Source organism: Schistocerca gregaria, chromosome 7 (genome assembly GCF_023897955.1).
Source record: "Schistocerca gregaria isolate iqSchGreg1 chromosome 7, iqSchGreg1.2, whole genome shotgun sequence".
Taxonomy (NCBI): Eukaryota; Metazoa; Arthropoda; class Insecta; order Orthoptera; family Acrididae; genus Schistocerca; species Schistocerca gregaria.
Genome location: NC_064926.1, coordinates 272,982,443 through 273,009,941, shown reverse-complemented (window position 1 = coordinate 273,009,941; position 27,499 = coordinate 272,982,443). Strand labels below are relative to the sequence as shown.

The window sequence follows — 27,499 nt, the reverse complement described above, 5'->3', positions numbered from 1 at the left end:
AGAGGTAATCGAAACCCTGGCGGAGAATGTAATTCAGTTGCTCCAGTCGTGGGTGGTGCTGAGTTACGAGGACAATGCTCCTCTGTGGCCGGACGGTGGGGCTGTGGGAGCTGATGGGACATTGGAAAGATAAGGCATCGGAGATTTGTTTTTGTACAAGGTTGGGAGGATAATTATGGTCAGTGAAGGCTTCAGTGAGGCCCTCAGTATATTTCAAGAGGGATTACTCATCACTGCATATGCAATGACCACAGGTGACTAGGCTGTACAGAACGGACTTCTTGGTATGGAAAGGGTGACAGCTGTCGAAGTATTGTTGGTGGTTCGTAGGGTTGATATGGATGGAGGTACTGATGTAACCATCTTTGAGGTGGACGTCAACATCTGAGAAGGTGGCTTGTTGGGTTGAGCAGGACCAGGTGAAGCAAATGGAGGAGAAGTTGTTGAGGTTCTGGAGGAAAGTGGATAGGATGCCCTCACCTTTGATTCAGATGGTAAAGATGTCATCAATTAATCTGAACCAGGCGAGGAGTTTAGGATTCTGGGTGTTTAAGAAGGATTCCTCTAGAAGGCCCATGAATAGTTTGGCATAGGATGGTGCCATGCAGGTGCGCATAGCTGTACCCTGTGTTTGTTTGTAGGTAATTCCTTGAAAGGAGAAGTTATTGCGGGTGAGGATGTAGTTGGTCATGGTGACTAGGAACAAAGTTGTTGGTTTGCAATCCATCAAGCATTGGGAAAGCTAGTGTTCAATAGCAGTAAGATCATGGGCATTAGGAATGTTAGTGTACAGGGAGGTGGCATCAATAGTGACGAGCAGGACACCGTGTGGTAAAGGGTGCAGGAAATGGTAGGTATCTTTTATATAGGAGGGTAGGTTCCTTATAATAGGTTGAAGGTGTTGGTCTACAAGGGCGGAGATTCTCTCAGTGAGGGCACAGTAACCAGCCACAATGGGGTGTCCTGGGTGGTGAGGTTTCTGGACTTTAGGAGGCATGTAGAAGGTAGGTGTGCGGGGAGTGGTAGGGGTGAGTACAGAGATGGAGGTTCTGGGATGGGTCTAAGGATTTAAGTAGTGACTGGAGATCCTGCAGGATTACTGGAATGGGGTCACTGTGGTAAGGTTTGTAGGTAGAAGTATGTGACAGCTGGTGGAGTCCTTCCACCAGGTAATCCTTGCGGTTCAGAACAACAGTGGTGGAGCCTTTGTCCACAGGTAGAGTTATAATGTCAGGATCAGTTTTTAGATGGTGGACTGCAGTTCTTTCCACAGATGTAAGGTTAGTTTGCATGTTGAGGGATTTGGGGAACGATTGTGAGGCAAGGTTTGAGGTTAAGAAACTCTGGAAAGTTAACGGGGGGTGGTTTGGGGGCAGTGGGGGTGGATCACAGTTGGATGGAGGAGTGAACTGAGTTAGGCAAGGTTCAATATTGGTCTCTGGTTGATTCCGATTGGTAGGGTTGGCAGAGAAAAAGTGTTTCCTCTGTAGGGACTGGGAGAACGAGACAAGCTCTTTAACATGTCCTGCATGATTGAATTTGGGAGTGGGGCAAAAGGTGAGGGCTTTGGAAAGGACTGATATTTATGTGGGGCTAAGGCTTCTGGAGGAAAGTTTCATGACTGCACTGCAGATTTGTTTAGGTTCTGGATTCTGTGTGATGGTGAGAGGGACTTTTGGATGGTGGAGTAAGTGTAATAGGTCTACGAGACAGGGTTTGTCAGCTATAAGGGGGTGTGGGGGAGGTTTTGGATGTTGTTGGAGAGGTGGTGGACTGTGGCACTCCAAGGCGGGAGAAGGAAGTGAGCAGGATGGAGAGCTTTTTGAGGTGGTGTCGTGCATGTTGCTTAAGTTCCTGCAGGGCAAGAGTTTCAATTTGTTTTATGGGTTCCAGGAATTTGGGATTGCATAGCAGTAGAATTTTGTGGATGGAAAGAAGTTACTAAGGTACTGCAAGGAGGTTTGGGGTTGGTTGATATGGTTTTGCAGGGCTGTGTTGGTGAGGGCTAACGATTGGCAGAATTTGAGTAAGTGGAGGTCATTGTGGAAGGAGGGGTAGCAGCCAGAGATGGGTAATTTGATGGTAAGGCCATTAGGCGGGATTCCATGAGCCAAGCAGCAATGCAGAAACAGAATGTGGGACTGGGATTTGGCTAGGGATAAGGAGACTTTTCTGTGTTGATGCAGATGGAAGGAAAAAGGATTCATGAAAGTGGAAAAATGCGAAAAATTACTTGATTTCCATTGTTTCATTGTACATTCAGGTTACGCAAAATTCTGGCACTTTCTGATTTTCTACAAAAAGCATTTTTTTTATTTTTCATGCAGAGACAGATTCTGTGGGGGAGAGGACATGGCATCTTCAGTAATTTTCAGATGTGCTTAAGTTTAAACCTCAAAAAAAACTTGACAGTTTGATACAGTGAAAACACAAAATGGGTAGCTATTAAATCTTACAGAAACAAGTTTTTACTGATCAATTTCATCTGACTTGTGCTGTTTTTATTTTATTTTATTTTTATTTTTAATTTTTTTTGAATGTTTGCAAAGTACACACAAAAATGAAAAACAGCATGAAGACATTATCAGAATGGGAAATTGGTAGATGTGTGATGTATGTGTACAGACAAACACATGATTACAATTTCAGAAAAATTGGATGATTTATTCAAGAGAAAAAGCTCCACAAATTGTGCAAGACAATAACGCATTGGTCCACCTTTGGCCCTTATGCAAGCAGTTATTGGGCTTGGTACTGATTGATGGAGTTGGATGACTTCTCGTCAGAGATATCATGTAAAATTCTGTTTTATTACTGTGTTAGATCATCAAATTCCTGAGCCTGTTGGAGGGCCCAGCTCTTAATGCCTCTAAAGTTCTCAATTGGGGAGAGATCTGATGACCTTACTGGTCAAAGTAGTGTTTGACAAGCACGAAGACAAGCATTAGAAACTCTCATTGTGTGCAGGAGGGCATTGTCTTGCTGTTGTGTAAGCCCCAGATGGCTTGACATGAAGGGTGAAAAAAGGATGTGCTGTGCTGTAAGGATACTATGGATGACAACCAGAAAGGGCCTTGCTATGAAAAGAATTGTCACCCCAGACCATCACTTCTTGTTGTCAGAAGGTATGGTGGGCAGCAATCAGGTTGACATCCCATCATAGTCTGGTGCATCTCCAGCTACATCTTTACTGGTCATTGGGGCTCATTTCACAATGGGACGCTTTTCTGAAGACAATTCTACACCAGTTAGTGTGATCTTAAACCAAATATGCCTGACACCATAGCACACAGGCTTGTTGGTGTACAGAGATCAGTGATAGCGCAGTGGCCACTGTGAGCCCATCCTTGTCGTTGAAGCACCAGTTGCCTGTCAGATCAATGATAATGACGAATCTGGGGCTCTGAGTGCTTCTCTGTCAATTATTCTGTCCTCACATTCTGTAATCTGTCCAGGCCAACCTCTTCCTTCTTGTGCTGTGCTTAACAATGTTTCACCTATTCCCAGGGCTTTTTTTCTAATAAAAAGTTTGACGGTACTCCGACATTGGAAATAATGCAGTGAAAATTACTTATAACTGAAGCATAGGATACCACCCGTCTGCTTTTAGCCATGACATCATCAACATGTAGCACTCAAACATATAAGAGAACGTGGTACCAAACATCACCTCAAATGAAGCATGAGATTCCCATCGGCCCCTGAATAATAAAAGAAAATGGTATTGTACACTTCAATTGGCCTATAATACATCTCAAATGAAACAGGTGAGTCCAATCACCCTCCAGCATACAAAACAATACAAGAAAATATTACCAACCACATATTTTAACCTATAAAATACCACTAAAAGACACAACACAACAAAAACCATCCACACCTATCATCAACAACAATGGAAACTACACTACAAAAATCTTTTGTAACCTCGTTTGGCTCCCAAAATGGGATAGATGTTGGGTGGTATCCTGTGCTTCAACTGACCCAATTTTTAATACAGCTGAAATTTATTTAACCATAAAACTACAGTGTAACTTACATTAATAGCATTACAACAGTTTCCAAACTGACTTCAGTTCATGGCTGCTGTAGTTTTCACACCTTCTTACTTTACTCTTGCTATCAGTAGCAAGATGTCTGCCTTTCCTGAACCAAGAGCATACATAGTCCATGGGCTGGAACAACATCAGTGGAGGACCAACCAACTTTATGAACATCAGATTGCTGACTGTGGAAAGATGAAATGAAGCTCTTGTTGGTGAGACGATCACATTTATTTGGGAAAATCCATGTTTACATTCACTCGTTGATATAGGAACACATTTCAGTGCATTCGGAAGAGGAAGGAGGGATGCTGGAATTTTCTTTTCAATCAAATACTCTTGAAATCCTCTACATATTTTCTCTCTGGAAGAGCAAAATGACCGCATAAAGTTTTGGTATTTGTTTTACCATATGTTATTCCTTGATATTTGTTTCACCATACGTTATTCCAGGATTCTCAGGACAATTTGACAAGTCCAAAGCTTTCGCACATTCAGAGAGAGCAATATGATATCGTAAAAAAATTACTTTGTCTACAAAAAAGTTTAGGGGTACACATCCCCCAGTGTTCTCCCAGAAAAACAGCATTGCCTATTCCTGATAACATTGCTGAATAGTGGAATCACACTTATTCAAATGTTGAGTGTTTTAACAATTACTCCAACTGGTTTCTAAGATCCCAACTACTCATCCATTCTCAAACTCTGACATCTTTGTATATAGATCACATGCCTGTCTGTGATGCAGAGTTACTGTCCATCAGAGAAAGGGAATGTGATTCACAAGGATTTTATGCCAAGATATCAACATGTTCTCTGTTTACTATCCTCGCCAGCTGCACAGTGCAACTGCACTGCAGCACCACTCATTCATCCAAGGCCACCAAGATTTACGGTTTGTGACCGCAATTTGTGTAAATCCTTCTTAGTGTGTCTTTTTTTCTTACAGGTATTTTCTTACTTTAAAAGCAATATTAAAATATGAATTTATAAGCAGAACAAAGGACTAATATTTCATTTCAGGGAATATGGCTTGCTAATCATTTACAAATTGACTTGCATTAAATTCTGCATGTGACAAAGTAACACACTCTGCTGGCAATGTGTGGTTGAAAGAGACTAAATACACAGAGTCATCAGTCTCTTATTCACCCACCAGGACTAAATCTGTGTACCCAATTTGTCTGTGTCTAGAGTTAATTCTACATGCAACTGTAAGAACAGACTTCTTTTGAAAGTAAACAAAAGATATTCCATGAAGTAATGCACTCACATAGACTTAAAAGATTTTTACGGAGAGTCACAGAAACAGATCAGTAATCGTAAATGATACCATAAGATTATAAAGGGAGATTTTAAAGTAGGAATAGTGCAATAACTGAAGAATTGTTCTTCTGCATGAAATTTTTGATCCAACATTGGAAATGACAGAGGCCATACACTGTTTTAAAAGGAAAACTCTTTCGAGTAAACTATATCATTACATAGTGACAGAATGGCTGGTCAATATTTATCTTCTAGACTTGAAATTGTAGTACTGTTGAAACATGCTTGAAAGTTAAAAAACCTATTCTAATGAAGTTGACTCTCTCCTCTACTGTCGTATAAAACAACTGAAAATAAACATCACTAGGTATGTACAGCTATAAAAAGGCAAGAAGGAAAGTCACTCAGTACCTGCTTGTTGCTGCTCTTTGTTGGATTTGTTACTTGTTGAAAATCAAGGCTTGCTGGAAACAACTGTTTCGGAAAGGAATATGATCAGGGCTGCTTTTGGAATTTGAACACTGCTGCTATAATCGTTCATTTTACTTTCATCTCTACATGTATATTTCCACACGATTCCACATATCAATCTCCATACTATTACAAACATCAATCAGCTCACTTCCAGACAAAACCAGGCTTTTTCACAATGCAGCTGTTCACATAAAAACTCATCAACCAACTGCTTGTTATACACACATCAGTAAGAGCAAAGATACAAGAAGTTACAGTTCAGTGATCTTGAAGTACATTATCTTTTTATTAAAACAGTTTCATATTCAATTAAATACTTCTTTTATGGATATTGTCAGATTATTAATAAAAATACATTATAGAAAGAGGTTGATAATTTCAAACATGATCATTATTTTAAATTAAATTGGAAGTATGAAAAATAATTACATTGTCTAAAATTAAGGCTTATGATAACATTCATGTGTTATTTCTTTTCATGAGAAAAGAGTTATCATAAGTACAATAAATATGAAATTATGTGTGTCTTTCATCTAATTTTGACAAAGGCCTTACTGCCCGAAAGCTTTATTTGAGACAGTCTTATTGTTGTGCCTATCTGCAACTCAGTATCTCCACTATATGGTGAGGGCTACTTTCCTTTGCATAATATAGTTAAATTATGACATTAATACCATTGGATTGTGTCATGAATTTAAACTGAGTTTTGTATTCTACAATATATGTTGGAGATAGGAGCTTTGTCCAGTTACATTACACTGGCTCTCAGAATTATTAGTTCCTTCCTCAGATATAAGGTGAGAGGGAACCACCTGACAGGTAAAGGCAGTGGCACAGAAATGTCAGCCAAAGAAAGAAAACAAAATAAAAGGCTATGACAAAATACAAAAAATTATAAGAACACCAAATAAAAATGAAAATGTTGAGCTGACAAAGACAGAAGAGAGAAACAAACAAAGATCTTGCAAGTATGAAGAAAGCAAAAGAAAAGAGAATGTCAGATAGAACAAGGCAGCTGCTAAAGATAACTATCACTCTCCTCTCCATAATGTACAATATTTTACTAAATTTATCACCATGCATTCAGATAACTATTGCTTCTAATCAGCAAAGAAACAGTATAGCTTGTGGTGCAGATATATGACAACTGATGATATCTATGAGTGAATTAAATCACAGAACACAGCAATAAGTAACAATTAGCACTTTTCTGTGGAGTAATAGATTTTGACAAAATTTTCAAGTGACTTTGACTAAATGTGTTCTTACAACTCTTGAGACACAAAAAACTGATTAAACCTATGTTAAAACACTGAAGAATATGTATGTCTTTGCAACAGATTCAGTTAGATATCATCAGAATAGTGACAAATGCAGAACTGTAAAAAGAATCAGGTATGGTAATTGCCCTACTGCCAAAACTATTCTCAGTGTTCCCAAGGAAAGTTTTCAGGTCCTCGAGCTGGAAAAATGAATGAATATGTGTCAATGGAACATCTTTGAACCACCTTATTTATACTGCTGACATTTGAGTAGACTACACAAAAAAGTAGAAAACTAATTATATGTGGGGATTTCAGCTTTGCCTTTGCAAGTGAGTCCAGACAAAAAAGTGCTTTACTGAACATCTTAGGAACTCTCAGTTTAAATGTTACTACAGAAACACCAACACACATCACAAAATCCTCATCCACAATCCTTCATAAAATATATAGAGATGTGCCCTTGCAATATTCAACTCAAACCTACAATACAGGCTTTGGGGAGCCCACAGCCCAAGAAATTAGTATAAGATTAGGAAAACAGTTTGGTTCAACTGAATGTCTAACAACTACATCTAGGAAGTATGATGACCAGAATATACAACACTTCATTAGCTACCTGAGTAAAGGAACTTGGGAAGACATCTATGAATGTAGAAGTATAAATGATAAGTTCAACAAAATCCTAAATCATTTTAGCTATTACTCTCTACAAAAAGACAGTCACAAAAAATTGATCTGAAAATAAAATGGGTCACAACAGGGATACAAATATCTGCCAAGAAAAAGAGATTATTTTATGAAATATGTAGACAGCACACCACATTCCCAGAGTTTGATTCTGCAAATGCACCAAATAACATGAGCCCGCATCTCGTGGTCGTGCGGTAGCGTTCTCCCTTCCCGGGCCCGGGTTCGATTCCCCGCGGGGTCAGGGATTTTCTCTGCCTCGTGATGGCTGGGTGTTGTGTGTTGTCCTTAGGTTAGTTAGGTTTAAGTAGTTCTTAAGTTCTAGGGGACTGATGACCATAGATGTTAAGTCCCATAGTGTTCAGAGTCGAGCCAAATAACATGAAAGCCACGTGGGACATTGTAAGGCATGAAACAGGAGTAAAATGGAGAGAATACCATAATATCAAACTGAAAGGAAACTCTTCTGTAATATTTGATCCCCAGCAGATAGCAAGTAATTTTAACTCATATTTTTCTGAGGCAGCTGAGATACTCGGGAAGCAAAATTTTCAATATGTTGCAAATCAGATTAAAACTATCCCTAGTAACAAATCTCTCTCCCTATACCCAACAGATGTACAGGAAATGCTAAAAACAACAGGAAGTCATATCTAAAAAGCAGACACCAAGTAGTTCAAGTCTTGTACAAAGAAGGAAAAAATTTAATTTCATATCAATCAGAAAAACAATGTGTTAAATACGGTGTGCCGCAGGGTTCCATACTGGGACCAATCTTGTTCTTGCTGTTTGTAAATGACTTTGAACCATCCAGCTCTAACTATAGGTAGATTAAATATGCTGACGATACAAATATACTTATCAAAGGAAAGACCCCATAAGAGCTTCAAAATGAAATAAAAAATAACATTTCAGGTGCATCCAAATGGTTTGCAATGAACAACTTAATATAAACACACATAAAACAAACACTATGCATCTACACCCAGTGCAGAATAAACAGCCTTTAACTGCAACCATAGAACTGTTAGGCAAAAGACCTGAAATTGAAAATATCACCAAATTTGGATCCAAGATGACCTAAGATGGCAGAAACACACACAACACCTATGCAGTAAATTAAATACCATTTGTTATAGTATAAAAATTCTTGCTAGATGCATATCAATGCAAGTCATAATAAATGTGTACTATGCCCAGGCAGAATCACTACTAAGATATGGATTAATTTGTTGGGGAAATTCACCACCCAGCAAAAGCTGTTTTATTGCACACAAAAGAATTATAAGAGCCGTCAAAGGCGCACCATCTAAATCTTCATGCAAACCCTCATTTAAAAAACTTATATAGGCCATTACCATGCCTATATATCCTAGAAACAATAATGTTTATAAGGAGAATCATAGATGAATATAGCAAGATTGCTCCAAATAACGAAAATACCCTTTTATACAACACAAGAAATAATCAAGATTTACATAAGCAGTTTTCACATGCAACACTAAAACAAAAAGGACCCTTGCAAGCAGGAAAAGAAATGATATAACAAACTACCCAAAAAAAGTTAAGGCAATAACTGGTGTACATAAATTCAAAACTGCAGTGAGTGACTACTTGCTACAGAATTGCTACTATAGTGTTGATGAATTTTTATCCACAATGTAAATATGTGAAATATCTAGATAGTTTATACAATTAATGCCAAAATAAGAAATTTGTGCATGTAGATTTATCTGTGTATTATATGAATACATTATCTGTGTATTATATGAATATAATAGAGGGAAACATTCCACGTGGGAAAATTATATCTACAAACAAAGATGATGCAACTTACCAAATGAAAGCGCTGGCATGTTGATAGACACACAAACAAACACAACCATACACACAAAATTCAAGCTTTCGCAAGCAACGGTTGCTTCATCAGGAAAGAGGGAAGGAGAGGGAAAGACGAAAGGATGTGGGTTTTAAGGGAGAGGGTAAGGAGTGATTCCAATTCCAGGAGTGGAAAGACTTACCTTAGGGAGAAAGAAGGACAGGTATACACTTGCACACACACACATATCCAGCCGCACGTACTCAGACACAAGCAGACATTTGTAAAGGCAAAGAGATTGGGCAGAGATGTCAGTCGAGGCAGAACTATAGAGGCAAAGATGTTGTTGAATGACAGGTGAGGTATGAGTGGCGGTAACTTGAAATTAGCGGATGTTGAGGCCTGGTTGGTAATGGGAAGAAAGGATATACTGAAGGGGAAGTTCCCATCTCCAGAGTTTTGACAGGTTGGTGTTAGTGGGAAGTATCCAGATAAACCAGACGGTGTAACACTGTGCCAAGATGTGCTGGCCATGCACCAAGGCATGTTTAACCACAGGGTGATCCTCATTACCAACAAACACTGTCTGCCTGTGTCCCTTCATGCGAATGGACATTTTGTTGCTGGTCATTCCCACATAGAAAGCTTCACAGTGTAGGCACGTCAGTTGGTAAATCACGTGGGTGCTTTCACACGTGGCTCTTCTTCTGGGTTACAGGACTGGAGTAGGTGGTGCTGGGAGGGTGCATGGGACAGGTTTTACACCGGAGGCAGTTACAAGGGTAGGAGCCAGAGGGCAGGGAAGGTGGTTTGGGGATTTCGTAGGGATGAACCAAGAGGTTACGAAGGTTAGGTGGACAGCGGAAAGACACTCTTGGTGGAGTGGGGAGGATTTCGTGAAGGATGGATCTCATTTCAGGGCAGGATTTGAGGAAGTCGTATCCCTGCCGGAGAGCCACATTCAGAGCCTGATCCTGTCCTGGAAAGTATCCTGTCAGAAGTGGGACACTTTTTGGGTTCTTCTGTGGGAGGTTCTGCATTTGAGGGTATGAGGAAGTGGCTCTGGTAATTTGCTTCTGTACCAGGTCGGCTTTCGAATCCTGCAACCACCCCCCCCCCCCACCCCCCCACCCGACCTGCTTGGCTTTTTTTATTTAAGGGATCTACAGTTTACTATAGTTAAAAGAAGGGTTAAGTCACTCACAAATTCCGTAGACAATTTCTTAGAGATTCCTCTATGTTGTGGAGCTCTTTTCAGTTGCAACTATTGCATCTGTTTCTCAATGCCACTGACACTAATATCTGCATTGCTCATTTTTGCATTAGTGAATTAAACTGGGGCAGTGCTTTTGGATTTTACTTTGTAAAAGAACATTAGAATAGACATCATCATTTTGGGTTTTGCTTTGGTACCCTCAATTTCAGTTCCTATATCATCCATGGGTGTCTGTGCACTTATTTTGGTGGCACTGACTGGCATTTCTTTGGGTTTTGTGGGGGTCCTTTGGAAAGATTCTTCTGTGGTAGTCATTGAAGGCTCCACACATCTCCATTTTGATGATCAAAATTGTTTTGTTTAGCGGGCCTCTATCTCTAACCATATGCTTTGTTTTACACGTTTTATGCAGTGATTACTGCAGAAGTTATGTTGCAGGGATTGTATTCCATGAAAGGTTCCTCCTATTACATTGTGTTATCCAGTATTTGCTCAACTATTCTGCTAAACTTGAGACATAGTTCCTGTACATGTTACTGCCCAGTGCTCAGTACTTCAAGTTCCTGTTTGAGATATGAAACTTCTGCCTCTTTATCTAGTTTACTGAAAATGTAAACCCATCTACTTGTTCTGTTGGCTTTTGTACTTTGGAAATTATTGTTCCTACAACTGCATCATGGTCACTGACATCCGTTTCAGTGTGGACATCCACAGTGAGGTCTAATTGTTACCATTAGTTACAATGTATTTCCACATTAATGGGCTTCTGAACTACCTGTTCTAGATAGTTTTCAGAGAAGGTATTTACTAAAGTCTCATAGGATGTCTTGTCATGACCACCACTTGCGCAACTGTAATTTTCCCAGTTGATGGTTAGATGATTAAAGTATCCTCCAATGATGAGGCAATGATAATGAGACATACATACTACTGAACAGCAGTTTTCTCTCTTGATGCACAGTCTTTCCCAAATAGTATCACACGCAGCTTCCATTTCTGTCTTGCAACTGGGCCATATTTTTCTCTCAATAGCCACAGAACAACAACTTCCACATGTTGAATAATACCTACTGGTATGTAATTGAGCACAAGATAGTCTTTGTTATATTGCTGCTTCCATTTCTCTAAGGAAATTCAAATGGTACAATCAAATAATTGATAATTAAGAGAATTTTCTCTTTTGCATTACCTTCTGCCAGAAAAGGGGCCAGTATGTTTTGAATTGTGGGAAGTGTGTTTCATTGGTTCATATTTGGAGAGGGGGGAGGGGTGAGGGGGGACAGCACCTCAAAATTATTGGGTAGGCGGATGAAAATACTCTTGAGGTTTCCTTTGCCCCTGCCTACTGTGTGAAGAGCTCCTAGACCTACCACTGGCATGCCACTCACAATCACTTATATATGTGTTAATAAGTCCTTTATGTCCTGTGCAAAAGATAGTATACAAGGGAGAGGATAGTGCTTGAGGTATTTCTGGCAACTTTGGCACATATCTCCTTATAATCCTCTCGATAAACTACTCAAAGCATCTTTCAATCACTTGACAGCAGTCACAGCAATTTCCAGCTGCTTTTATCTTGTGTCAATGCTGGTCTGTGGCTGGTGCTGTGTTGTACAGAAAAGAAGACAAATAACTTTACACTCAACATGCATATTCTTTTTTAATTTCGGGATATGTTATGCTACAAGGAACACAGGTTCCCTTTAGAAACTTAGGTTATTAACAACAAAGAAAGTGATTTTCTATTATGAAAAGAGAAAAACTGGGATAAAATCTCACGTTTTTAAAAATTTATTCTCAGTAACAACCTTGCAAATACAAGAAATTTATGACAAATGCAGACAATAAATACTGATGTCGAAAGGCAAAGTAAATTTAACACAGTGCGCACTTATAATATGTGTAGAATATGTTATTATGCCACAGTAGTCAACTTAGTAGGAACTTTGTTTGGGTTTCAGTTGTACATTTTCAAAAACTTCTGTAGAGAAAAGACATCAACATGTGAGAAAAAGGTAGAAGTATGAATTTAATCCCTTGAATACTTACACGGTGATTAAATGGAAACAATTTTACAAATCAGATACTGCAGCTGAAATACCGGTATGTTGAATGTTTGTCTGTATTTTTAACTGTCAATTTTCTGTGAAATACATTATGCCAGGCACTTATAAACTTCCAAAAATATACTTTTGTGCACATAGATACAAATTAAATTAAGGGACTGAATCTCTGAACAAGGATACTTTTGACATGTGGAATAATCAGGGCTACTGCCGGATGTTTTTGTCGTTCTGGCGCAATACTTCGGCCACGTAACTCGTTGCCTTCTTCAGGTGCTACCTGAGACTGCCATATTGTGGATCTTTTCCAGTATTTATGCGCAGAGGGTGCTGGGTGCTCTCTTTGCCATCCCCGCCCACCTGGCTCTGCTTGTAAGGTGTTGTCTCTTCCCTGGTGCTCCCTCGGACGTCCGCTCCTGCCTCAAGTGCTGCTCCTGAGGTTTTTGCCCATCCCTGGTGCTCCCATGGACGTCCGTGCTCAGCTCGTCCTCCATCTGTGGTCGTAGCAGCTGTCTGGGGCTCGATCCACATTTGGGGTCCAGTTCGCAGTCTGCGCCCACTTCGCACTGCTCCTGAGGTGTTGGCACTTCCCTGGTGCTCCGATGGACGTCCCCACCCGCCTTGTCCACCATCTGCAGTTGTGGCAGCTGTTTGAGGCCCATCTCACAGTCTGCACCTGCCTGGTGCTGCTTGTAAGGTGTTGTCTCTTCGCTGGTGCTCCCTCGGATGTCCGCGCCGGACTTACTCGCCATCTGTGGCAGCTCTCTGAGGCTCGTCCTGTGTCGGATGCTCCTTTGACGGTCCACGCCCGCCTGTTGCTGCTCCTGCAGTGTCACAACTTCTTGAGGAGTTTCTTGGTTCCTTTTGTTGGGCCCTGATAAGCTCCAGAGCTGGACTCCACACCGAGCTGAGCTGGTAACCGCTTTCTCGGTTTATTAGGTAGCCTGTGACCTTGATCTTGATGGCCTCCTTTGTGACACTGCCCCAAAATCTTGGTGTCTGTGTCACAATTTTCATGTTTTGTAGTCCATTGAGTGACCAAGCTCCTGACGTGCTCTGCTATGGCAGATTTGGTTGCCTGTCTGAGTCTGGTGTGCCTTTGGTGTTCTTTGCAGCTGACGTCCACCGTCCTGGTTGTCTGGCCATATGGCAGAAATGGATACTCCTCCACAGACATCCAAAGGGCACTTCGTGTTACCAGCAAACCACAGGGTACAGAAGAGGAACCAGAGGAGGCAAAGAAGGTGGCATACCTGCCATATGTTGGACCTATTTCTGCAAAGATCAGCAAAATTCTTTCAAAATATGATATAAAGAGTATCTTCTGTCCACCCTCCAAAATTGGGACCATGCTAGGTAGTGTGAAGGATGACCTAGGGCTATGTAAACCAGGCATTTACGACATCATGTGCCAGTGTGGAAAGTCATACATTGGCCAGACAACCTGAACGGTGGACGTCAGGTGTGAAGAACACCAGAGGCACACCAGACTCGGACAGACAACCAAATCTGCCATAGTGGAGCACTGTCTGGAGCATGGTCACTCAATGGACTACAACAACACCAAAATTGTGACACAGACGCCAAGATTTTGGGACAGTGTCATAACGGAGGCCATTGAGATCAAGGTCACAGGCTACCTAATAAACCGAGACAGCGGTTACCAGCTCAACTCGGCATGGAGTCCAGCTCTGGGGCTTATTGGGGCACAACAAAAGGAACCAAGAAACTCCTCAAGACTTTGTGACACTGCAGGAGCAGCATCAGATGGGTGCGGACCGCGAACGGAGCGCCCGACACAGGACGGGCCTCAGAGAGCTGCAACAGATGGTGACCAAGTCAGGTGCAGACATCCGAGGGAGCACCAGGGAAGAGACAACATCTTACAAACAGTACCAGGTGAGTGCGGGTGCCAAAGAGAGCGCCCAACACCCTCTAGGCACAAATACTGGACACAATCCTCCAATACGGCAGTCTCAGGTAGCACCTGAAGAAGGCAATGAGTTACGTGGCCAAAATATTGTGCCAGAGTGACACAAACATCCAGCAGTAGACCCGATTATTCCACATGTCAAGATCTTGCAAGGAAAGCCTGAAGAGTTACAAGGATATTATTGTCAAAATTGTATAAGGCCAAATTTGATTACAACTGATGGTATTAGTACAGAATGTATTTTTCATTGCATACTACATATGAAAATACACACTATATCATGGCAGATATAAGAGAAGCAGCTCTTAAGACTTTTTAGGCATTTCAGCCAAAGTAGTGACATTTTTTTTAATCAGTCAGCGGGTCCAGCTCCTAGAATCTTTTTGTTATTTTTCTGGTCTGCAAACAGGATTGCTTGCAATTTTTCTGCTTCAACTCAGTAATGTCCCAGAAATATTATTTTCTAGCCAACTGCAGTAATAATAGTATAGGAACTAGTCAACTGAACATGAAAGAAATGTTATGTGTAAACAACATGAAACGTATGTTGAAATTCTATGTAAAATGAGATTTAGGTTTTCGAGATTATGATCACACTTGTGCACAAACTAAATACCAGAAGTCATATTATATACACAAATTATCATGTAAAATATGTTTATTTTGCACTTAGCTTCTTTGTGGCATCTTCTACACTAGTGTGCCAAAGATGAACAGTGATGCGTCAGTTTGTCCCACTGAAAGCAATGTAGATCATGAAGCACAACACCCCATTTCCTCTCCATGGGGAAGCTATCCTTAGAACACTGTGTTATTTATCCCTCATGCACATAAACGTCAACAACAAGTGTAAAGTACCTAACAGACCAAGTTAGAAAGTGAGCCCAAAAAGCAAATACTTGAAGACTAATGTAATGTATCTCTAATATAACCTAAAGAAAACAGTACAAATTAACAGTGAAGTCATACACGTTCAATACATAATTATTGTATTTAGGACAGTTGAAAAAATGACTGGATGGAATACAAAAGAAATAAATAGAAGAAGGAAATTCCATGTAACACATTTGGTAAAATGAATAGGATTTTCAAAATCAAACTTCCATTTGTGTCTCCAACAGTGGCTTTGCAATGTTTGTGCCTTACTAATTTCGATTTATAGCAGTGATTTGTGGACTTTCAGCAGGAAAGACTATTAGAAAACTAAGAGTTTCTCTACAAGCAATGAGGAGAAGTGTGTTGGGAATTAGTAGGAGAAACAGAAAGACAAACTAATGGAACAGTGATGAGATAAAGAGTCTGAGGTAGAATTATGACTGCAATGAAAGTGAGCTGAAAGCATATGGGATCTGTCTAAGTGAATGGCTGACAGATGAAAAAATAATGCTGTCAGTTGGATTTCAAGAAACAACTAAACACAAAGATGATCAAGTGTTGAATCCTAAGTGCCTAGGACAGAACAATAGAAAAATTATATATTTTCCTGTTATTTGATGTCAAAATGAGCTGATAGAAATTGATCTTTTATTCATATCAGACATACATTCTTTGTTATTCAGTGAGTGGTGGCAGCAGACCACAAGAATGGTGCTATTATTATAAGTGTGATGATGCTGGTAAAGTGAATCCAGTATGTACGAATGACCTTGTATGCTGGTCATACCAAATAGCTAATGGAATGGATTACTTAGCACAGAGAAAGGTAAATCAATTTTTTTGTAATAGGAAGTTCGTACCAACATACATTTCTTGAACATTTTTCATGTTAACTTCTTTTTTGCCTTTTTTGTAGGTGTTACATGGAGACCTGGCAGCTCGAAACATTCTACTGGCCGAAGGGAATGTTGTGAAGATCTGTGATTTTGGTTTGGCAAAGAATATGTATCGTTCCAACATATACAAAAAGAAGAGTAGTGTAAGTCAACACTTCAAAGTGAACACAATTAAACTATTAAACTATATTAAAAGATAGGCTGTTAATGCTATTAACCTTTTCATGATTATTTTTAACTGGGTTTCATGTAGCAGAGAAATGAAATTAAGCTTTAAGTCAAGATGAGATAATTAGAAATGGAATCCAAGTTCAGATTCCCCAAGTACAGAGACAAAAACTGGTTAGACATTTTCACAGAAGCTAATCTGAGGTTCAATTGAAATGATTTAGGGAAACCATGGAAAAATGGAGACCACATAGTCAGGTAGAGATTTGAATCCTGCTCTTTCCAAATGATAACTAAAAGCCTTAACTGATGTGCTTTTGTGTTTAATGGAATAAAGAAACCAACAGCACCACTGAAAATGGACTTACTAGATTTTCTTAAGCAAGCAGTGTGTACTTCACAATTGATAGTCAGTTCTGAAAACTAAACTCTTAAAGAGAGCATAAAAAATGTTATGTCACTGAAAACCAGCAGCTCTTATGACTTTTTAGGCATTTCAGCCAAAGTAGTGACATTCTTTTTAATCAGCCAGTGAGTCCAGCTCCTAGAATCTTTTTATTATTTTGCTGGTCTGCAAACAGGATTGCTTGTGTATTTTTCTGCTTCAAATCAGTACTGTCCTGGAAAGATTATTTTCTAGCCAAGTGCAGTAATAATATTATAGGAACTAGTTAACTTAACATCCTGCAGAAGCTTTTTCAGGGACATAGGGGATTCTTAGACTCTTGTGGCAATTCGTTTGTTGCCCAGTAGTATATGTGATTAAAAATGATAGTGAACTTAGGAGGAACTGTGGAACTGACTACAATACGGGATGTACAAGTAATTTCCTTATGGCCTCCACATCTGTGTCTAGGATTCAGAATGGAGTTATATATTATAGTGAGTAAGTTTCTAACAGGTTGCTGCCAGGGTGAAGGGGCAGGGAGGGAGGAATGACACAGAATTGCTGGCCAGACTTACTTTTCGGACATGTTATTACAATACTACTTATAGACACAGTAGAATACATACACTATTGTAGCTTTTGGAACCGTAGTTCCTTCCTTGAGGAGGAGAGAGTATTAGGCTGGGGAATGTTACAAAGGAAGGGAAAAGTCCCTCAGAGTCTAGGATGAGAGGGACTTGTCTGTTTTCTGGATGGTTGGAGACAAACATTAAAAAATGGGTGGGGGAGTTGTACAAAGAGAGTAGGAAGTCAAAGATAGTACAGTGGTAAGCACTGTGCCAGCTTGAGTATGGATCTGATGAGGAATAAAACATGGACTAAGAGGAAGAGAAATGAATAGTGAAATTCAGGTAGATTAAAGAAGAAAGGGAAAGGGAGAGAACAAAGATGAAAAAGTAAATGCATAATGAAAATGAAGAAATAGTGAGAAAAAAATTAATAAAAAGTTTATATATATGTTCCCCCTCCAGAGTTCAAGGAAACTAATATCAGGAAGGAGTATCCAAATATCCAATATGATGTAACTGACAGGTTTAGTGGTGGTTATTCCTATATAAAACCCTGTGCAGTAGACACAAATTACTTGATAAACAGGATGCATTATTTCACATGCTTCTCTGCCTTTGATATTGTAGGATTTACCAATAATGAGACTAAAGCAGGTGGTATCAGGATTATTCACGTGTCAGGTTTTACAGCAGGAATGATTACAGATAGGGATAATGGTTTGAGGATCTCATATTGTTTTATTAGGATGTTACAAAGATTAGGAGGGTGATGGCTCATGACAGAGTGTAGGATAGGTAGGATACAAGGGAGAGAGAACCTCTTGACAGGATTTGACTTGAGAAAGTCATAGCTTGGCAGAGAAATATGTCGAGGCATTGAAAGACTGGGATGCTGGGTGACAAAAGCAGTGCTTCTGACATTTTGGAAGTGCTTTATTAGAGTAGGAGGATACTTCATGGGAGATTTTTTTTTTTTTTTTTTTTTTTTTTTTTTGCAAACAGGTGTGTAGGGTAGTTGCAGCAGAGAAAAGTTTGGCAGAGGTTGCTGGTGTAAGTATCAAGCAATCCGTTGGTGAAGCAGATGAGTTTAACTGTCAAAGTGTATGTATTGTTGCTTGTTGGTTGGTATTATATGAGCTGAGGTTTGTTGTGGGCTTCAGTGAGATGGAGGTCAAAGAAGGTAGCTTTGGATTTGGAGAATGACTATATGAATTTCAGTAGAGAAAAAGAGTTCAGCTGTTGCTAGAATTGGAGCAGGTCTTCACCATGAGCCCAGACTACAAAGATGTCAACAATGTATCCGTACCAATCCAGGGGGTGAAACTTTTGGATCTTGAGGTGTGCCTGTTCGATGTGGCCCACTGAAGAGTTAGTGTACTACAGAGCTATTTTGGTTCTCAAAACAGTCCCCCTGATTTGATTATAGACCTGGCCCTCAAAGATGCAGTAGTTATGGGTGAGGATGAAGTTGTATTGGCTGACATTAGGAATGGTTTTGTACATCAAGGTGCCTGAGAGCTCACATTGGCCCTCTGTCACATATTCTGATGGTCGAGTACAACAGTAGCATAACCAATGTCTGGTTGATGACAGAGTGGTTTACCTCCAGGTCATGGATACCTTGGAACTCATCTTCAGTAATGTTTGAGGTTTCAATGATAATCCTCAGCAAAAATCAAGAAGCAATGGAGGAAGTGAGTAATTCCTGCTGTGAGAATTCAAGAGGAGGAGGAGAAGAATCCAATTTGAGATCTTGGTTGTTATCATTCCAGTCAAGATTCAGTGCACACTCTGTTGGTTATAGCTTGGTATTAGAGTACTGAAACCATGTGACATACTGAGTTAGTAGCAGCTGTTGCCTGTCACTTGCTGGCCCTGTGGTTTGGTCCCAATCACTTTCAAGTGGGCTGGCATCCAGTAGGTGAGGCTAAACAGCTGAGTGGCCCCTTCTATGCAGCTAAGGAAATATGGTGGTTTGCTACACATTCCAAGGCATAGGAAAAAGCATCATGTCTGCCCACACTACAATGTCATAGCCTATGCCCATGTGCATGAGTTTTGTGTGGCTTTACAAGCCACATGTGTGGCTTGTTGGTGCCAATGTACTGTCCCTCTCTCACTGTACAACTTAGACACAACAGTGATTTACTCCGTATTGGTACACAAACAAGATCAGTGGCTATTTTCTAAAACCATACTCATACACACAGCAGAACAGTCGTAGCAGTAGTCTGAAGAATGTGGCTGTGCTGTACTGTCGATGTAATCATATACATTTCATGTGTGGATCCAAACATATCAGGTGGAAAGAGAAAAATATGTTTTAATCCACTAGAATATTGGAAAAATGTATGAATTACAAAAAAGAAAGAAAAAAGTTGCATTCTTTTAGATCCCTACTGCCTGCAACACAGAGCAACATACAGTCACATAGATAAAAATTCTGCTACCCAGTGGGCACAACTGCAGCAAGATGTGTCATACTGGGAGATAAGGACCTCATTGGTTGAGCCCTAGACTGTTAGAATTTGGTTCTGCTCACCAATTTGAGGATGTTTGTGGGTGCCGTCCACATTCATTTAGTCAGATGGTGAGTGTGGGTTGCACAAAAATAAAAATAGAGAGGGGTTCATCAACCTTGAATAACCAATTGTTAGATGTTATTTCCTTCTTCTCCATATTGGTGAGCATTAATAAACAGAATTTTTCATTGAAATGGAGCAAGTTGCATTCTTTTAGATCCCTACTGCCTGCAACACAGAGCAACATACAGTCACATAGATAAAAATTCTGCTACCCAGTGGGCACAACTGCAGCAAGATGTGTCATACTGGGAGATAAGGACCTCATTGGTTGAGCCCTAGACTGTTAGAATTTGGTTCTGCTCACCAATTTGAGGATGTTTGTGGGTGCCGTCCACATTCATTTAGTCAGATGGTGAGTGTGGGTTGCACAAAAATAAAAATAGAGAGGGGTTCATCAACCTTGAATAACCAATTGTTAGATGTTATTTCCTTCTTCTCCATATTGGTGAGCATTAATAAACAGAATTTTTCATTGAAATGGAGCAAGATATGTCAGCTATTTCTCTGTCAGCCGTAGTACAGGTACTTGCTTCTGCCAGTAGCTAGTGTTGCGAGTGATGTTTATAAGCACATACGGACTATGTAGCTGTTACCTCTGATAGTCGCTTTCTATGTGCACACTAGTGTGGCAGTTTGACTATTGGATCTACACTCCTGGAAATGGAAAAAAGAACACATTGACACCAGTGTGTCAGATCCACCATACTTGCTCCGGACACTGCGAGAGGGCTGTACAAGCAATGATCACACGCACGGCACAGCGGACACACCAGGAACCGCGGTGTTGGCCGTCGAATGGCGCCAGCTGCGCAACATTTGTGCACCGCCGCCGTCAGTGTCAGCCAGTTTGCCGTGGCATACGGAGCTCCATCGCAGTCTTTAACACTGGTAGCATGCTGCGACAGTGTGGACGTGAACCGTATGTGCAGTTGACAGACTTTGAGCAAGGGCGTATAGTGGGCATGCAGGAGGCCGGGTGGACGTACCGCCGAACTGCTCAACACGTGGGGCGTGAGGTCTCCACAGTACATCGATGTTGTCGCCAGTGATCGGTGGAAGGTGCATGTCCCCGTCGACCTGGGACCAGACCGCAGCGATGCACGGATGCACGCCAACACCGTAGGATCCTACGCAGTGCCGTAGGGGACCGCACCGCCACTTCCCTGCAAATTAGGGACACTGTTGCTCCTGGGGTATCGGCGAGGACCATTCGCAACTGTCTCCATGAAACTGGGCTATGGTCCCGCACACCGTTAGGCCATCTTCCGCTCACGCCCCAACATCGTGCAGCCCGCCTCCAGTGGTGTCGCGACAGGTGTGAATGAAGGGACGAATGGAGACGTGTTGTCTTCAGCGATGAGAGTCGCTTCTGCCTTGGTGCCAATGATGGTCGTATGCGTGTTTGCCGCCGTGCAGGTGAGCGCCACAATCAGGACTGCATACGACCGAGGCACACAGGGCCAACACCCGGCATCATGGTGTGAGGAGCGATCTCCTACACTTGCTGTACACCTCTGGTGATCGTCGAGGGGACACTGAATAGTGCACGGTACATCCAAACCGTCATCGAACTTATCGTTCTACCATTCCTAGACCGGCAAGGGAACTTGCTGTTCCAACAGGACAGTGCACATCTGCATGTATCCCGTGCCACCCAACGTGCTCTAGAAGGTGTAAGTCAACTACCCTGGCCAGCAAGATCTCCGGATCTGTCCCCCATTGATCATGTTTGGGACTGGATGAAGCGTCGTCTCACGCGGTCTGCACGTCCAGCACGAACGCTGGTCCAACTGAGGTGCCAGGTGGAAATGGCATGGCAAGCCGTTCCACAGGACTACATCCAGCATCTCTACGATCGTCTCCATGGGAGAATAGCAGCCTGCATTGCTGCGAAAGGTGGATATACACTGTACTAGTGCCGACATTGTGCATGCTCTGTTGCCTGTGTCTATGTGGTTCTGTCAGTGTGATCATGTGATGTATCTGACCCCAGGAATGTGTCAATAAAGTTTCCCCTTCCTGGGACAATGAATTCACGGTGTTCTTATTTCAATTTCCAGGAGTGTACATAGGAGGAAGCAATATATTGGTTGACTCTCCCAGGAACAAATGCTCTCAGAATTTAAACAGTAAACCACACCATGATGGAAAATGCCTCGCTTGCAGAGTCTGCCACTGGAAAAGGCTGAGCATCTCCACAGCAGTTCTCTTCTTTGGAGCTTCTCTGTTTAGTCCATCAATCCTTTCACTAACAGATACCAAATTAACAAGTAATATTCTACCATCAGCCAGATGAGGGTTTCATAAACTACCTCTTTATGAATGTACTACACTTCCTGAAGCTCCTTCCAAAGATTCTGTCTGTCAGCTGTCTTACTTCCAATTACTTTTATGTGTTAATTCCATTTAAATTGTTCTGTATGCATAATCCTCGATATTTTTATGGATACCTCAGCTTCCAGTGACTGTTACACAATCAAGTAATCATCCAATAATGGGCTTTCTGTTTATTTACACACCTCGTGTTACATTTGTTAATGTTGAGGGCCAACTGCCAATCCCTGCACCAAGTGTTGATTCTCTGCAGTTCTTTCTGCATTTCACTGCAGTTGTATAGTATTGTGACTTCTCCATGTATAACAACATCCTGTGCAAGCAATCTCATGGAACTTCTGACAGTAACCATTTTTTTGTATTCTCTCTACTGAGAATGAGATGTGATGTTCTGTTCTTACTCTTCAGTCCAATCACGCAGATGGGCTGATATTTTGTTTGTTAGGTGACAGGGCAGAATTGTATCAAAAGCCTTCCAGACATCAAGGAGTATGGATTAACCTAGGTTCTGGTAACCACTGCTTTCTGGGTTTGTGGACAAACAGAGCAAGTTTTATTTCACACGATTGTTGTTTTTGGAATCTATATTGATTCCTAGAGAAGGAGATTTTCAGTCTCCAAAAATGTCATAAAATGTGTGCATAAGGTATATTACAGAATTCTACAATAGAGTGACATCAAATAGCCCACCGTTTTCATTATGCCTTCAATTACTATCCCAAATCTGACGGAAGCTGAAGTTAATGTCCCCTATAGCTGATGCCTGATATCATCCCAGATGTGACTCATCAGGCCCATATGTAAGCCACAGTGAATGTTTTGAGCAGCCATGTCTGAATGACTTGATCATCAACATGTTGTAATAACAAACATCATTCATCCAAGAAGGTGGCACACACTGATTCATGGTCCATTCTTCCCCATTGCAATCATAATTAATGATGCAGCTGACTCAACATGGGGACTAACACGGGAGATCTGCTGCTGAGGCCCCTGTTCAGCAGTGGGCACTGAACAGTGTGTTCTGTCAGACTGCAATATTTCGCTTCTTATTCTATTTAAGGTTGATTGATTATATCAATACTTTTTGAATGCAACCCAAATGTTATATTTAACTACAACCCTTTATTCTGCTCATTGTTGTGTCTGCACCAGCACTGTACTCTGTCATCAGATCTGCCACAGATGGCCATATATCCTGTATTACAGAGTGGGGAAGCCTAACATCCAAGTTGTGACATGAGTGGTGGACATCCAACACCTTGTCACCTATTCATAGGTTCACCATCCTGCAGCTATTTTTCCATATATATTCATGAGAGCAGCATGATAACAACTGACCAACTTTACAGTTTCCAAGATTGTTGCTACCAAATGCCAAGCATAACAATCAGCCCTTTCCCAAAGCTGCTTATGTCAGTGAATTGCCTCATTTGCAGCCCATATCAACGCTAAAATAATTCCCCACTCATCTCTGTTGTGCACCTTACCATGTCACACGTGCACAACACCACTAGGTGGCATGTAGTCTTGTGATGTGCAGTGGCCATGAAGTTTCTTCATTGTGTAACTTGCTAGCTTCCCTATTCTTAGCCCATGAAATTAGCCAAATGATTTTGTTGCCTCTTGCTCACCTTTCATCTCATGTCATCTGCCGTGTGTATCTTGAGTAATGAAATTTGCATGTTGTATGAAGAGTCATTATGTTATAGTTGACCACTCTATGTGGAAACAATATAGTTGTCTATCAGTCATGATTGAAGATCAGTTGTTAACAAGGTGAAAGCATGTAGGTAAAGAAAGTTCTATAGATTTGACATGTCAATTACATGACAGTCTTTCGTATTGGCAGCTGAAAAACAATAATCACTAAAACTAAATAAATATGTTATATTAATCCCATATCTAATTAAAGTGGTTTGCATACTAATATAATTGTACTAAGCTAAAGCTGTGGATCACTGATTAGAAACATAAATATATTAATATGAGGCATACTCATACGTGACATCATCACTAGTTAAGAATATCTTTTGTCATTTAAACTCTCTTTGGCTCTGTGTTGCTTATTTCATAACCATGTCTCCATATTGTGTGGTGAAGGTGTTTGCCTCTACTTTAAATATTCCTCTTTTCAAATCATCATAAAATATTTTGTTAAACAAATTGTTAACTTTTAGGGACCACTGCCATTTAAATGGATGGCAATAGAAGCCATAAAGGACCGCATATTTTCAACACAATCAGATGTGTGGTCCTATGGTGTGACTCTGTGGGAGCTCTTTTCCTTGGCAACAACACCATACCCAGGTGAACAAAATTAGTACTTTATTTTTTATGAATTTACCATCTAATAGAAACTAATTAAGCTGCTTTCTTACTACAGGCATGGAGCCAGATGAGAGATTACTTCAGAGGTTGATTAATGGCTACCGAATGGAAAAACCGCAATATGCTACTAACAAAATGTAGGTGAAAACTTATGTAGTATCATTTATTATGTTCATTAGACTGTAATGGAAAAAAGGTCACATGAGTTAAATTTGTTGCATTATTTTTCACAAAACCTGCGTTACCTAGTATCAGTCCTTTAGCCTGTGGTGAGTTATTTGTTTATTGATGTGGTGATGCATGAGTCTGTGCGGCAGCTGATGCACTCATCTGCTTAAAAAGGGATTTTTTTACGCTTTTCCTGTATCATATAATGTTTGTATAAACTAAGTCAAGATTTTTCGTTGCCCACAGGAATGTTTCATTTTAGATATAGTGCTTTCTATGTGATTTTAGAGGTCTAAATTCTTTACTGTAATATGTACACAACAGATTAGAAAATGTACCCATGTTGGTTTTTATAAAAGAACTTTATATGTTAGGAACTTTTTTCCTGAATTTATTTGTCTGGACTGTCATGTTATGTTGAAATGAAACATCGCTGGCAGCGCAGTGTACCTGTCTATCGCAGTTTGAAAGCCATTGATATTGACCTTGCTGGTCAATTTAATAAACAGCAGTTGATTGGAGGTCCAAATGTTTTTCATGGACTCCATCTGAACTTCACCTGTGATGTACGAGCAATGTTTGGAGGTAGTACATGGCTCACACTTACTGTTGTATGGGGCAATCAAGCAGATTATGGTGGCCTTGAAGCTTTTCCTGATGCCAACATTCTGACTTGGAAGACAAGGAGTATTTCTGAGACTACAGGACTGTTGGCTAAACAGCCTTATGGTACTCTGGTTCCAAGTATGCCATTTGTTTCGAGTATGAGACAGAAGAAATTAAATGCTGATGAGTACCTTTTATGTGGGCCAAAGTTGGTAATGAAAATTGTAAAATAAAGATCAACGGAGAAAAGGGAAAGACACTGGAGAGCTTTAGAGAGGCACCTTACTGGATGACATGAGTAGGAAAGACTGATTGTTCAGGAGTGCACCAGGCAAGATTTAGAAACCCGAGAGCATAAAAGTGCAAGACATGGTGATATGCAAGACAGAGATTACTGCTAAAACATCGTGCACTATTTAATAAGAGAGAAAAAATACGTGCATTTTATGTAACAGAGACAGGGAGCGGATGGCAAAGAATAGACAGTCCAGAAAATGATAGATGTAGAAAACACAAGTGGAGTGAAGAAAGGAGTGGTTACTGTGAAGAAATGCTCGGATGGAAGAAATTAACATAATTTAAGGCCAGTTGGGTGACAAGAATCAGGAACATGTTGCAGCACTAGTTCCCACCTGTAGAGTTCTGAGAAACGGGTTTTTGGGGGAAGAATCCAGATGGCGCATTTAGTGAAACAGGCACTGAGGTCACGACTGTCATGCTGTAGAGCATTTGCTGCAACAGGATGTTGTGTGTTGCTGGTATGTGCACTCTGCCTATGACTATTCATCCTAACTGACAATTTGGTGTTAGTCGTGCCGATGTAAAAGGCTGAACAGTGCTTACTTAACAGCTGATAATGACAAGTGTCGTTTCACAGGTGGCTCTCCCTTTGATAGAATATGTTTTGCCAGTTACTGGGCAATTTATTATTTTTTGGCCATACTATACATTGATTGATTAAAATTTGTCAACTTCACAGAATACTCATTAGGCTAATCCCACTTGCACATTAAAGGTGACTTCTAGTATTTCGTGGATTGTTATGTTACCACTGCTAATATATTAGTTATTTTCATCATCAGTTGCTGTTTTGTTTGGTGGCATATTCTGTTCTTCATAATTCCAGTTTATTAATTTTTTAAAATAATGTTTGCATAGGCAGGTCAACAGGAATAGAAACAATCCTTTATTCCTTATTCATCCAATAAATCTCTATAGATTCTTGGATTTTATTTGTGCATGAGCTCATGCACGCACACACACACACACACACACACACACACACACACACACACACACACACACACACACACACACACACAAAATATATACAAGTTATGTATAACATCAAACTACATTGTAATATTGTAATACATTAACTCTGTTATGTCTTGCTTTAGGAGCAGTAGCTGTTTTTGCATACTCTTACTTCAAATCAGTTTTACTTCACATGGTCTAAAAATTTTGCTACTGAATAAAAACTGTTGTTAAATAAGAACACACTTAGGGATTTAGAGAAGAGTGAAAATGAGAAAATAACTTTTATTTTATGTGCTAAAGCATTGTACATTTGTATAACACTTTTGGTAGTGGTGATTTTAAAGGGTGATTTCTTTACAGACTGAACATGGAGTTTATCTTTTACCTGGTATCATGTTCATATACATTAAAGTTTTTATTTATCTCTTTTAAATTCTTTTTCACAAATTTACATGTTCCTTGAATAGAAAACCATGAGAATGGGAGGATGGAAGACTTCTCTTTAAATAGCAGTTAAGAAAAGCATAAAAACACACCACTGATGACATTTGC

At 40.3% G+C, this 27,499-nt stretch overlaps 1 protein-coding gene across 4 annotated transcripts in view; it reads left to right on the top strand.

The window, feature by feature from the left end:
* The window catches only part of LOC126281978 (mast/stem cell growth factor receptor kita-like), a 309,972-nt gene that overhangs the window by 239,570 nt on the left and 42,903 nt on the right, over window positions 1-27,499 (top strand). For all 4 annotated transcript variants that reach the window (XM_049981360.1, XM_049981357.1, XM_049981359.1 and 1 more), the window contains exons 16-19: window positions 16,326-16,468; window positions 16,559-16,681; window positions 24,763-24,892; window positions 24,969-25,050. In XM_049981360.1, coding sequence (XP_049837317.1) covers window positions 16,326-16,468; window positions 16,559-16,681; window positions 24,763-24,892; window positions 24,969-25,050 — 478 coding nt within the window. The remainder of the gene's footprint in view (window positions 1-16,325; window positions 16,469-16,558; window positions 16,682-24,762; window positions 24,893-24,968; window positions 25,051-27,499) is intronic.